This window comes from Bos indicus x Bos taurus, chromosome 29 (genome assembly GCF_003369695.1).
Source record: "Bos indicus x Bos taurus breed Angus x Brahman F1 hybrid chromosome 29, Bos_hybrid_MaternalHap_v2.0, whole genome shotgun sequence".
NCBI lineage: Eukaryota > Metazoa > Chordata > Mammalia > Artiodactyla > Bovidae > Bos > Bos indicus x Bos taurus.
Genome location: NC_040104.1, coordinates 38,935,497 through 38,949,107, shown reverse-complemented (window position 1 = coordinate 38,949,107; position 13,611 = coordinate 38,935,497). Strand labels below are relative to the sequence as shown.

The following is a 13,611-nucleotide window of genomic DNA, read 5'->3' as shown; positions in this document are numbered from 1 at the left end:
CCACAGTGAGCAGTACAGGTGTAGCGCGTCTTACCGGCTCCTGTGTGCTTTTCTGTTAAATACAATTTTTAAAGGTTACTTTCCATTTCCAGTTATCACAGAATTATTGGCTACATTCCCAGTGTTGTACACTACATCCTTGAGCCTGTCTTACACCCAGCACTTTCTGTCTCCCACTCCCTAACCCCTGTACTGCTCCTCCCCTCCATAACCACTGGTTTGTCCTCTGTATCTGTGAGTCCGCTTCTTCTCTGTTATAGTCACTAGTTTGTTGTGTTTTTTAGATTCCACACATGAGTGATACCATGTAGTATTTATTTTAACATTTTTTTTGATTTACAATGTTAAATTATTTTCTCTTCTCTTCTTACCAAGAAGTTTAACCAGTTCTAACTATGATTAGAGCTGATTGATTTTAGTCCCTTCGTAACTGTGATGGTATCATTTTACATCTTTTAAAGTCCCTGAATATATTTACACTATATGTCCTTTTTTTTTTTTTTATGAGACGTTTTTTACTTCTTCGCTTGTCCGTAATCTTTTATCATGTGCTAGACATTGTGATGCTACATTATTGAGCACTTGGATGTTGTTATCAATATCTTCCTTTATAGAGTATTAAGTTTTTGTTTCAGCAGGCAATAATTTACTGACAAGTCAGCTTCTTTGAGTTTTGACTTGGTTTTAGACATTGTGAAGGTAGGTCTAGAGTAAGTCCAGAGTAACCTCATAAAATGCAACCGTTCTGGGGTCTCAACCTAATGCACAGTCCGTCTGAACTTCAGGGTCTCCTAGCAGTCCATGGCCTCTAGACTCTCCGTTTGGAAATGAAAATGGAGTAAATGCAGAGTCCCCTCATGTGCTTCTCCTCAGTGTCACAGCTCCAGCACTGTCCGTTGTCCAATGCCTGAAAATACACATCCATACATTTTGTTGAGTTTTATAGTTCTTCACAGTGCGGGGCTAAGCCTGGTACCTGCTACTATGTCATGGTCCTTCACAGCACAATCTATGTTGAGGGTGTGTGCTAAAAAAAAAAAAAAAATGGGTATAACAAGTTTATGAATATAAAGTTACCTTATTTTCATCTTTTTTCATTTTATAAAGATACCACAAGGCCAAAGCGTGACTACGAGGTGGATGGCAGAGACTATCACTTTGTCATTTCCAGAGAGCAGATGGAGAAAGACATCCAAGAGCACAAGTTTATAGAAGCCGGCCAGTACAATGATAACTTATATGGAACCAGTGTGCAGTCCGTGAGATTTGTAGCAGAAAGGGTATGTTCTCCAGTCATCTTACACCTCCCCTGAAGAAGGTACCCAGGTGGCAAACTGCATTTTTTTTTTTCCTGGTCATTACTCTTCCCTGATTTCATTTGTAAATTTTGATTCAGTATTCCTTTTAAGACCTCTGAGCAGAGAATCTCTTGAGAGCAAGGTCATTAATCTTTGTTCTAATCTCAATAAAGTATGCTGACTGACCTGACAGGGGAGAGGAGGAAAGGGGGCTTATAAACCCAAAGGCAATTAACAGCTTGAAGTTTATGGAAATTCACTTTGTCTTTGACTCACTTTTCTTTGGCCCCAATAACTGAACTTGTTCTAAAACCTTGGTCGCTTTCGGTTGTTTAGATCAGAATCCTCAGTTCTTTTTGTTAGTAGGAGTTTACTTTTTATCTCCCTGAAAACTTGAGATGCTTCTGGTGGAAGGGTAGACAGATGAGGCGGACTGCCTGGCCTGTTGCTGGCAGATAGTCTAACTCAGAGGAGGCATAGATGAAATTGTGTGTGCAAGTCGCTCAGTCGTGTCCAGCTCTTTGTGATCCCATGGACTGTAGCCTGCCAGGCCCCTCTGTCCATGGAATTCTCCAGGCAAGAATACTGGAGTAGGTTGCCAGTTCCTGCTCCAGAGGATCTTCCCAACCCAGGGATCGACCCCAAGTCTCCTACACTGCAGGCAGATGAAATTATCCTGCTGATAATTTCAAGGGCAAGGACATGAGAAGACTGTGTAAGGGCAAATAGGATAGGAAGACCCTTGAGATCTGCCTCGAGAAGGATCCTGATCACCTGTGAACACCGAGGACCAATGTCACAGAAGAAGAAAATAAAAAGTTAAGAGCCCATCGTATTTGTTATATAAGTAATATTTTTGGGTTGATTTGATTTGACACAACTTCCCCCTCCCCACTTTTAATGTTTTAGTTAAAAAACTTCAATGAGAAATATTCACATTTATCCGAGAATACAGTAAGAAGGTGGGTCAGGTTTCTTCTCTCTGGGATGCTGGCTTCTTTGAGCAATATCACACTGTTTCACATCACTTTTCTGGATCATTGCATCTGTTCTCCTCGAACATGAAGACACAGCCTTTGTTATCTCAAACCTTTCTGACCAGTGAATATGCAAACTTCATCCAGGCATTTTATGTAACTGTCACATTTCACAGATAGCAAACTTGGAATATATTAAGTGATAAAAAGTTGAGCCATCTCACTGTGTTTCTCCTGTAAAAGCTCAAGTACTCGCTGGCCTCTTTATTTTTACGTGGATATTATGGATGAGCTTTTATTCCCCTTTGTTGATTTAGGACTGTTTATATCTGCATAGTATGCTTTTTCTCTTCTTTGTAAAGTTCTTTGGGCCTCAGGGTAATGAAGCCATTTCCCTCCAGGAGGTAGAACATAATGTGTGGCAAATGTGTCTACTCCCCAGAAATACTTTATAAAGCAGTTCCTTGCTCTGAGCACTCATTGCAGTGGAAGCCAAGTTAAATGAGGTATGCTACAATGTAATAGGGTTTTTATTTGTTAACAAACCAAAAATTTACATACGCTATGCAAACCTCTCTCTCCACAGTTAAGATAAAATACTTACGGTCACTCTCTGTGTCTGTCCTTGCTCTGTACTAGATGGAGCATATCAAAGGCAGGACGTGTAGAAACACTCAGCAAATATTTGTAAAATTGTTCTTAACTCATGGTTACCATTCTTCCAGATTTAGCACTGGCCAGGGTGAGACAAGGAGGTATTTATTTATTCCAACCAACTAGACTTGGGTTTGAGGCTTAGCACTGAGACCTGCGTGAGTTTCTACTGTATGTACTGCTGACATGAGCACTGGGCAAGTTAGTATTCTTAAGCCTTAGCCTTCTCTTCTGTAAAATGCAGTCGACAATTCACATGTCATAGGTGGGGAATTCCTTCTTTGACTAGTTGGGAATTTCTTTTCGACGATTGTCTTCAGAGATGGTTTATGAGGGTTTCATGAGAATGGACTCAGTCACATTATATATGGCTAGATGGCTTCCTTGTGCAAAACATCAGGTATTTATTTAAGGAAATAAATAAAGTTAGCTGAGATAACTTTAGTAAAATGTCTACTCTGTTGGCTGACACTTAGTAAAGGAATAAGAAACATATTACTGCAAACATTCGGCGATGACCCTGTATACCAACTTTTATTTATGCTTTGCAACAATTCTTTTCAAAATTTGAAGAAATGTAGTATCTTTTACCTCCCTCTAAAGCATACTTACTTTTTTTTTCTTTTGCTTTGATTATAATCATTCTCCCTGGATTAACACCGTATTTTTCTTTTCCTTCTCCCAGGGCAAACACTGTATACTTGACGTATCAGGAAATGCTATCAAGCGGTTACAAGTGGCCCAGCTGTATCCCATTGCCATCTTCATTAAACCCAAGTCTCTGGAACCTCTGATGTAAGTGGAGGGCAGCAGCAGCCTTCATCCAGCCTCTTGTTCCATACGACAGAGCAAACTGCTAATAGCTCTTTGCCATAAATGTTTACACATGGGAATTGCCGTTGTCAATTTTCTTAAGCATTCCCTTTTTTAATGATAGATCAAAGTTCTTTTGAACCACTAGAGACACAATGTCAGTAATTCCTGAAAATGTCTTCGCTAATGTTTCTTGATTTTTATTTTGTTTCACAAGTTGTTTTTGTGTATGACTTTTTCATTTTGTCTCCTTGTTTTGAAAGTAGGTTGGTTTGTTTTTATTTTGTCTTGCTTTGCTTTCCAAATGATAGGAAGCAATCGTCTTTAAATTGTCTCTTACTTATGAGAGCAATTCCACTGGTAAATCTTTTTAAACGTGTGAGTTTTCGTAGCGGGGAAATTTTTCAGACTCTCTCCATGGGTGTTTCACATTGTTATGGCATAGAATTCTTGTGTTCCTTAATTAAAACCTCATGTATATGGACCACTAGCCTTTAAATGGCAACCCACTCCAGTGTTCTTGCCTGGAGAATCCCAGGGACCGGGGAGCCTGACGGGAGGCCGTCTATGGGGTCGCACAGAGTCGGACATGACTGAAGCGACTTAGCAGCAGCAGCTTTATAGGGAGTTTTATTAACGGCCTGGCTGTAAAACACCTACAGTCTTAACCAATAGCTCCAGACCTTTGCACATTTATGAACAGGGAGGAAAATGTATGGCACAGCCTCTTTTATTCTTTTTATTTATTTTAATTACTTTATTTTTCTCTGTGGTGGGTCTCTGTGGCTGTGCAGGCTTTCCTCTAGTTGCGCACGCGGGGCTACTGTCCAGCTACAGTGCGCAGGCTTCTGACCGCAGTGGCTTCGCTTGTGCAGAGCGTGATTCTAGGGCGAGCGGGCTTCCGTAGTTGCAGTTCCCGGGCTCTGGAGCACAGGGTCAGTGGTCGTGGCTCATGGCCTTAGTTGCTCCACCTGTGGGATCTTCCTGGACCAGGGATGGAACCCCTGCCTCCTGTATTGGCAGGCGGATCCTTTACCAATGAGCCACCAGGGAAGCCCTATTCCTTTTATTTTTCAGAGGACTTGTTAAATATCATCCTTCAAAAACTGGGCAGATATTCATGATCTGGCTATAAAGGGACAATATTTGGGGGGATGCTTTGATAGAAATTGGGGGCTTTGTTTTGTACACCCTCTTACACAAAAGTGATGCTGTAATAGCCTTAAAGGTAGAAGAGCAAAAAGGCTAAGAGCGGGGACCTGGAAGCTGGTCAGGCGTGGTTCTGCTCCTTTGCCACTGTTCAGTTATGTGAGCTCGGGCAATTTGCTTGACCTCTGTAAGACTTAGTTCCTCAGCTCTAAACTAGACACATTAATAATGCAGACGTCAGAGAGCCAGTGTACAGATTAAACAAGATCTTAAGTGTAAAGTTCTCTATACCATTTTTGGCATACAGTAAGTACTTACTAGGGGCTTCCAGATGGCACTAGTGGTAAAGAACCCGCCTGCCAATGCAGGAGACATAAGAGATGCTGATTCAGTCCCTGGTCAGGAAGATCCCTGGAGGAAGGCATGGCAACCCACTCCAGTATTCTTGCCTGGAGAGTCCCATAGGAGCCTGGCGGGCTACAGTCCATGGGGTCACAAAGAGTCAGACGTGATTGAAGTGACTTAGCACAGCACACAGCACAACCACTCACTAACTGGTAGCCGTTATTACTATGCAAGATTCCAAGTAACTTTATTGTAAAAGGAGTGGAACTACTTTATCATTACAAAACAGGTGAACAGTGCCTTTCCCAAGAGGCGCAAGAGATAACACCAGTGCCATTGTAAGAGCCTTGCCCAAATGTGCCTCCGTTGAGGCCTCGAGGCATTAGAGCATTTGACAGGGTTCACAAGTGAACCATGAAGTACTGGAAAACAGTGTTTATGGAAAGACCAAGGAAAATGAAATCATTCATCCCAGAGGTGAAAGCAGTTACTTGTCAAGGATCGACCGGTTGTTTAGCACCTTCCCTGGGAGGAAGAAGCTATAGTAGCTGGAACTGCAGTCTACGAGGATTAAGTTAAACATGTAGTCAGTCTTTGGGGCAATTGCCAGATGTGTATCTTAAAAGCAGAATTGCAGGCAGACGCTTTACCGTCTGAGCCACCAAGGAAGCTAAAAGCAGAATAGATTCCCATAAATAAGAGATGGACAAAAGTTCTTACCAGGATGAAAAAATAAAGTGAGGAGGTCACTCTTCATACCTTCCGCCCCATGAATTTAGGCATAAAATTACATCATAAAGGCCTTTGGGAACTTCCCTGGTGGTCCAGTTTCTGAGCCTCTGTGCTTCCAATGCAGGGGGCCTGGCTTCTATCCCGGTCTGGGAACTAGATCCTACATGCCACAACTAAGAGTTTGCATGGTCCAGTAAAGATCCCACGTGCTGCAAGTGAGCCTCTGTGCAGCCAAGTATTTTTTTAAAAGAAAAACAAATAAGAGCTCTGCCCACAGCCAGCACATGGAAAAACAGGTATTGATGATAAAATAATGGTTGTTGGCTTCCCAGGTGGTGCTAGTGGTTAAGGACATGCCTGCCAACGCAGGAGACATAAGAGACATGCGTTCAATCCCTGGTCAGGAAGATCCCCTGGAGGAGGGCATGGCAACCCACTGCAGTATTCGTGCCTGGAGAATCCTCATGGACAGAGGAGCCTGGTGGGCTACAATCCACGGGGTTGCAAACAGTGAACACGTGACTGAACTGACTTAGTACTCAGTAGCATCCCTGAGTGGAGAAGGCAATGGTACCCCACTCCAGTACTCTTGCCTGGAAAATCCCATGGATGGAGGAGCCTGGTAGGCTGCAGTCCATGGGGTCGCTAAGAGTCAGATACAACTGAGCAACTTCACTTTCACTTTTCACTTTCATGCATTGGAGAAGGAAATGGCAACCCACTCCAGTGTTCTTGCCTGGAGAATCCCAGGGACGGGGGAGCCTGGTGGGCTGCCATCTGTGGGGTCACACAGAATCGGACACAACTGAAGTGACTTAGCAGCAGCAGCAGCAGCATCCCTGAGAGCATGTATTAAGTTCCTCCTCATGTCAGCTACTGTGTTGAGCACTGAGCAAAGTGAATTAAGCAGCCACACATTTCCCTACATAAAGGTGATTTATAATCTGAGAAGAGCCTCATAAATATTATTAGTACTGCTAACATTAATAAGACGAAGAGAAACCTGTCCCCCACCTCCTGGAAACAGCATCTTAAAGGCCCATTTCAGAAAGAGCAGAGTAAGCTTTCCCATCACAAACAAGCAGTGGGTAAGTGGCTTCCCGGGGAAGGGAGGCCTGGGGGAGAAGAGCAGCTGCACGTTTGGCTCAGCGTGCCCCTGGGGACGTTCCCATCTGGTGCTCAGCAGGAGAAGGCCGGCTTCCTCCACAACTGCAAGACGACTTACTTAATCTGGCCTTAGGGCCCCGTCACGGCCACTTGTGACCAAGGAGAAGTAAGCGTGCTGAAGGCTGCACCCCACGACGAGACGGTGAATCTGACCTCACTTGCTGCAGCCGTTTGCGTAGTGCAACACCAGTGACATTCAGACCGATGGGATCGTGTTAGGAAACGCTGGATGTTTACTTTCCAGTTCAGTCTTTCTGAGGGATTACTTCAGGAGCAAAGCTGGCATGAACTGCGCCTTCCCCAGGGAGGGGTGAGTGCCAGGTCAGCTGGAACCGCAGCATGGCAGCTGCCACATTTGGGACCAATACATCATCATACACAGTGTCCTCAAGTGCATCACCCACATCAAAGCACAGGACTTATTAGCACACACATCGCTGACTCTTCAGAGAAGCAGAAAATCAAGGGTGTGTATGAATGAGCTGTGTCTTCACATTGTACCGCCATGTGACTTCTATCCCCCACCCCTCCCCATGGCAGTGAGTGGCTTTCCTGTGTGTCTCCACCACGCCACCCAATACGCTTTTACCTTCTTGCTCCCTGTGTTTACTTCTGTCTTCAACTATCCTGTAATTATGTTTATTTGTCTGTCCATTCATTCATTCACTTATTCGTTCAACAAATTTAAGCGCTGACCAAGATCCATGCCACATGCTGATGAACAAGCCCTGGTCTCTGGCCTCAAAGAACTGGCAGACTGGTCAGGGAGACAAAACAACTTCATGTATTAGAGGATAAAAACCCGAATTCAAGGGGCTTCCCTGGTGATCCAGTGGTTGGGAGTCCAGGCAGGCTTCCACTGCGAGTGTTGCAGGTTCGATTCCTGGAAGAGGAAATAGGATCCTTCGTGACACACAGTGAGGCCAAAAGAAAAATTCAGTATTGCTGCAATAAATGCAAAGGGAATTCAGAGAAAATAGGCCAGCATGGCCAGGGAAATCAAAGAACATCCAGAACTACATGATTTCTTGACTCCTGGAGCAAAATACTATCTTTCTATGAGAAGTATCCATTGGTTTAAGCTCAGCACTTTCTGCCACCCAAAAATGACTGCCTCTCAAAGCTTCTAGGGTTAGTGCTGTTTGGGAAGAGAATTATAGATACCATTCCTCAGACAATATGAGTTTATTTCAACAAGACTTCAGGGAATTCCCACTTCTATATATTGTAGCCATCAACATCAAGCCTATAGTCATGCTAATGTCTGACTTCAGTTCAGTTTTGTATATTTCTAAATAGAGGTCTCTTTTGAAAGAACATCTTAGTGTAATGAAAAGTCTGTTTAACTAAAAATTAATTAGTGAAAAACAATAACTTTGAGTGCTTTCATGAAATTCACTCCTTTACCTTAAGCAAGTCTTACTTACTACTTCTGGCCTCAGTTACTTGCTCTGAAAAAGGAATTAAGACTACATGCTCCAGACCCAGTTCTCTGACTTCCTAAAGTGAGAGGCAAAGGCAGCAATGCCTTCAAAATTCTGTCTGCACCTCTGATGCATCCCGATGGACCAACCAAAATGTCTTTGCTCTTGGCTGAACTTTTATCAGCCCAGTGCAGTCACACTGATATTTTTATAATGATCAGAGGCAATGATTATCAGTCTTTGAGTAATAAAATGTCTTTGATTAAGAAAGAATGAGAAGGTAAAATATTCTTTTTTTTTTTTTAACATAGACTTCAGGTTTATTCTTTTTTTTTTTTTTTTCTAATTTTATTTTATTTTTTAAACTTTACATAATTGTATTAGTTTTGCCAAACATAAGAAATATGGTGTATTTGGTTGGCAAAAAAAAAATGTTCACACCTAGAAGACATGGAAGGATAAAGCTGCCCCTGGTTGGGAATCCATAGATTAGGTTACTCTCCATTTTCCTCCCTCCTCAATTTGTCCTTGAAACTTTGTTGGATCTAAATAATCTCACAATGATTAAGCAGCACACACCTACAGTTAATGATACACCAACAGCTGAGAGACTAACAGAAAGGACAGAGAGCGCCTGGTGTAATTACAGCCCATTTTCCTATCCACCGAAGAACTGATGCTTTCAAACTGTGATGGTGGAGAAGACTCTTGAGAGTCCCTTGGACCGCAAGGAGATCAAACCAGTCCATCCTAAAGGAAATCAGTCCTGAATATTCATTGGAAAGACTGATGCTGAAGCTGAAGCTTCTATACTTTGGCCACCTAATGAGAGGAGCCGACTCGTTGGAAAAGACCGTGATGCTGGGAAAGATTGAAGGCAGGAGAAGGGGACAACAGAGGATGAGATGGTTGGATGGCATCACGGACTCAATGGACATGGGTTTGAGTAAACTCTGGGAGTTGGTGATGGACAGGGAGGCCTGGCGTGCTGCAGTCTGTAGGGTCACAAAGAGTTGGGTACAACTTAGCAACTGAACAGCAATTCCTATCCAAACAAAAATAAAACAAAATAGGCGTCAGAGATTCCTTCCTGCCAGGCTTCTCTTTCCAGCTCACTATTTGATATGACTTACTTAGAGCCTGTTTGAAATATTTTGGTCCCAGAGTTTTTGATTGTTCCATTCTCTCTGCATCTTTAAGTCAAGCCATCTTTAGCAGTTCCTTGAAATTCCATTTGATAATAAAAACAGAGGAAGTCCAGAGCTCTTTGGCTATAGACGTGCCTTACAGCTTGAAGTTGAGCCTCTAGAGCTACAGAATCCTTTTTCAGCCTGAAAGACACACATGCCTGAGGCGCCCGTCTCGTTTTCTATAATTTGTTGGAAGACTGTCTCTGTTTCTCCACTCCACGTGTCTGCTGCCCACACTGAAGATGAACAGCAGCCTTTGGGGAGGGTGGGAAGGTCAAGAGATCTAAGCTTTCTATGAGGTCAGGACCTGAGAACAGTCAAGTCTTATTCTCTTAGATGGAATGAGCTCCGGAAAGCTGTGAAGTATCTTCCCTTCTCTCCACTTGCTCTCCTCCCCTCCCTCTGGCCACCCCAGAAGATTGTGTTCAATTCTAAGTCATGGACTTAATGGACATGAGTTTGAGCAAACTCCAGGAGATGATGAAGGACAGGGAACCCTGGCATGCTGCAGTCCACGGGGTCACAAAGAGTCGGACACAACTGAGCGACTGAACAACAACAACAACGTCCCGTATTTAAAAGAGGTTGAAGAATTGAAAGAGACACGTGTACCCCAGTGTTCATCGCAGCACTGTTTATAATAGCCAGGACATCTGCCCATCAGCAGATGAATGGATAAGAAAGCTGTGGTACATATACACAATGGAGTATTACTCAGCCATTAAAAAGAATACATTTGAATCAGTTCTAATGAGGTGGATGAAACTGGAGCCTATTATACACAGTGAAGTAAGCCAGAAAGAAAAACACCAATACAGTATACTAACGCATATATATGGAATTTAGAAAGATGGTAACAATAACTCTGTATACGAGACAGCAAAAGAGACACTGATGTAGAACAGTCTTTTGGACTCTGTGGGAGAGGGAGAGGGTGGGATGATTTGGGAGAATGGCATTGAAACATGTATAATATCATATATGAAATGAGTCGCCAGTCCAGGCTCGATGCAGGATACTGGATGCTTGAGGCTGGTGCACTGGGACGACCCAGAGGGATGGTACGGGGAGGGAGGAGGGAGGAGGGTTCAGGATGGGGAACACGTGTATACCTGTGGCGGATTCATGTTGATGTATGGCAAAACCAATACAATATTGTAAAGTTAAAAAATAAAATAAAATAAAAATAAAAGAGGTTGAGACAGACGAGAACAAAATCTAAGGACGGGTGACCAGGAAAGTTACACATTTCCAAATCATATCCAATGAAAGAATAGATGAAGGAAGCAGGGCAGTTTTTTCTGGAAGAATGGAAGCCCTGAGGGACACATCAGCACTTAAACACCCAAAGGCCTGTCCTGGAAGAAGGAGGTTCGGTTCTGCTCTGCAGAGCTGCAGAGGACAGAACTAGTGAGTGGATATCATGAAAATAGATTCATCTTCAATCTAACATGGGACCAAGAGACGACCCCCTGGGAGCGTGAGCGCCCTGGGGTGGGGGCAGCGATAGGGGAGGATGGGGGCAGCGACAGGGAGTTCATTGTTGTGGCTGAAAACATCCCAACAAAGAGGAGTCCGTCAAGGGCTAGGAAGCTGCTGCTAAGATTGCACTCGGCCACGTCCACTGTAGTTTTTCAGGATTTGGTGTGTTCCCTTTGTGTTCTAACACCAGACTCTCCCTTTTCCCAGGGAAATGAATAAGCGTCTAACAGAGGAACAAGCCAAGAAAACCTATGACCGTGCAATTAAGCTAGAACAAGAATTTGGAGAATATTTTACAGGTATGTTCATTCGCATTTGTACTGTGAGAAAGAGGATGAATTGTCTGACATTGGCATGGAGGGGGCTCTGGGCCTGGTATACCTGGGCTCTAGCACCTTCCTGCTAAAAATGCCTTATTTGCCACTTCTTCCATTTGATTCAAAACTCTGGGTTCCTTCTTCTCTGGATTCAGCTTCCTGGTTCCCACTGGCCCTACCCAAAACCATGAGTGGCAGAGACTGAGCTATCTCCTGGGAGAGAGATGTTAAGCATTAGTATCTCATTCAAAGATGACTCATTGGAAAAGACCTAAATGCTGGGAAATATTGAAGGCAAAAGGAGAAGGGGGCAGCAGAGGAGGAGATGGTTAGATAGCATCACCAACTCAATGGACATGAATTTTAGCAAACTCCAGGAGACAGATAGTGAAGAACAGGGAAGCCTGGTGTGCTGCAGTCCATGGGGTCACAAAGAGTCGAACAGGACTTAGCAACTGAACAACAACAACAAAATCTCATCCAACTTCTCTCCCTGAGATGATCAGAAATTTGAAAACGAAACTTTTAAGGCTCCAGATGTGCACTGTCCAAAGCAGTTACTCTTGAAAAGTAGTCCCAGGGTCTCTAGTCTCTGCTTCATGAGCCTCTGGGTCTGTCTCCCCATTAGGCACCAGAAGAAGATGCTTGAAGCACTTCGTGTGTTTCAGTTAATTCCATGTCATATCTTAATGCATAAAAAAATGTTTTTTCTTTTTAAATATTTCCTTGGAAACATAAATTAGGGGGGATATTTTGTCCTGGGTATCATAGGTTCTCTATTCTTATATACTTCCATGAAACACTGATCAGGTCCAAAAAGTGTTCAAACTTTGGAATTTGCCTTACAACTGATAGGTCTTCCCTGTAGTTCAAATGGTAAAGAGTTTTCCTGCAGTGCAGGAGACCCGGGTTTGATCCCTGGGTCGGGAAGATCCTCTAAGTTCAGTGCAGAACTCAGGCCGTGGGATCACAAAGAGTTGGACACAACTCAGAGATTAAGCCTACATACAGTTACAACTAATGGTTTAAAACAAGAACTTTCCTCCCGAGTTACCTTACATGAAGTTAGGTGTTTTCCTTTTTATCTCAATCAAAAGATGAGAAAGCTGGTGCCTTAGCAGTTTGCAAATATGTTGAATCAGGTAAATCTTAAGTAAAATTTCCATCAGTAACAAAGATATGAGTTATGTTTCCCCCTAAAAGAACATCCAGTATGTTCAAAACAATGTACATGTTGAACAATGCTTTATATTCAGGAATAAAATATAATGATCAGCACATTCCAAGGACTGTTTTTGAAAATCTAAACCATGTTTCAGTAACGACTTCTTTTTAAGCCCCAGTGTCATACGGATAGTATTGATGTGTTTGGGATATCTATCTACAAGATAGTTTTTGTCCAAAGGAGATAATAAAATGTATTTAAATCTACTGTAAGTGAATTGGTTTTTGGGGTAATACACTGTGTGTTTCCTTCTATTTTATGTATTTTTTGCAAGTAATTGCCATAAGATATTCTCACTATGAAGAGCCCTGAATGGGAAAATCTCAATTTATTAGATTACTTGGAGAATGAATAAAGTTTCTTATTAAAGGTTTTGGGGATTGAGGAGAGTAACTAAAGTTTTTTCTAAAATCCTTATTATTTCCTCTGCATCTAAAATATTCTAATTTCTGCCCATTATAAAATAAGTAATATAAGTCCAGCTTATAAGAGAATATAAGCTGGAGAATATAAGTCCAGCTTTCTTTGGTAACAGGGAGCTCTCAGTCTGAAAATTGATCAATGCCTAGCTCAGTGCCTGGCCCAGAGTCAACACCCATAAAACTTAAATAAATGAGTGATTCATCATGTAGAACTACAGAGAGACATGTAGAAAGAAGGAAGACTGATATATTTATTACTAATCTAGGACATGCCTTAAAAGCATTTTTTAAATCATTGATGTGACCTTGCTTAAGTGAATCTCTGCTTTTTCTTATTATTGTGAAGTCATATGAAGCCTCCTGATGAGTTTGTCACTGTTTGAGCTTCTTCTACATGATTGATGGTCATTCTTCAC

At 42.5% G+C, this 13,611-nt stretch overlaps 1 protein-coding gene across 16 annotated transcripts in view; it reads left to right on the top strand.

The window, feature by feature from the left end:
- DLG2 (discs large MAGUK scaffold protein 2) overlaps positions 1-13,611 on the top strand; it is a 2,318,993-nt gene that overhangs the window by 2,300,584 nt on the left and 4,798 nt on the right. For all 16 annotated transcript variants that reach the window (XM_027532391.1, XM_027532387.1, XM_027532386.1 and 13 more), the window contains 3 exons: positions 1,108-1,280; positions 3,615-3,724; positions 11,439-11,530. In XM_027532391.1, coding sequence (XP_027388192.1) covers positions 1,108-1,280; positions 3,615-3,724; positions 11,439-11,530 — 375 coding nt within the window. The remainder of the gene's footprint in view (positions 1-1,107; positions 1,281-3,614; positions 3,725-11,438; positions 11,531-13,611) is intronic.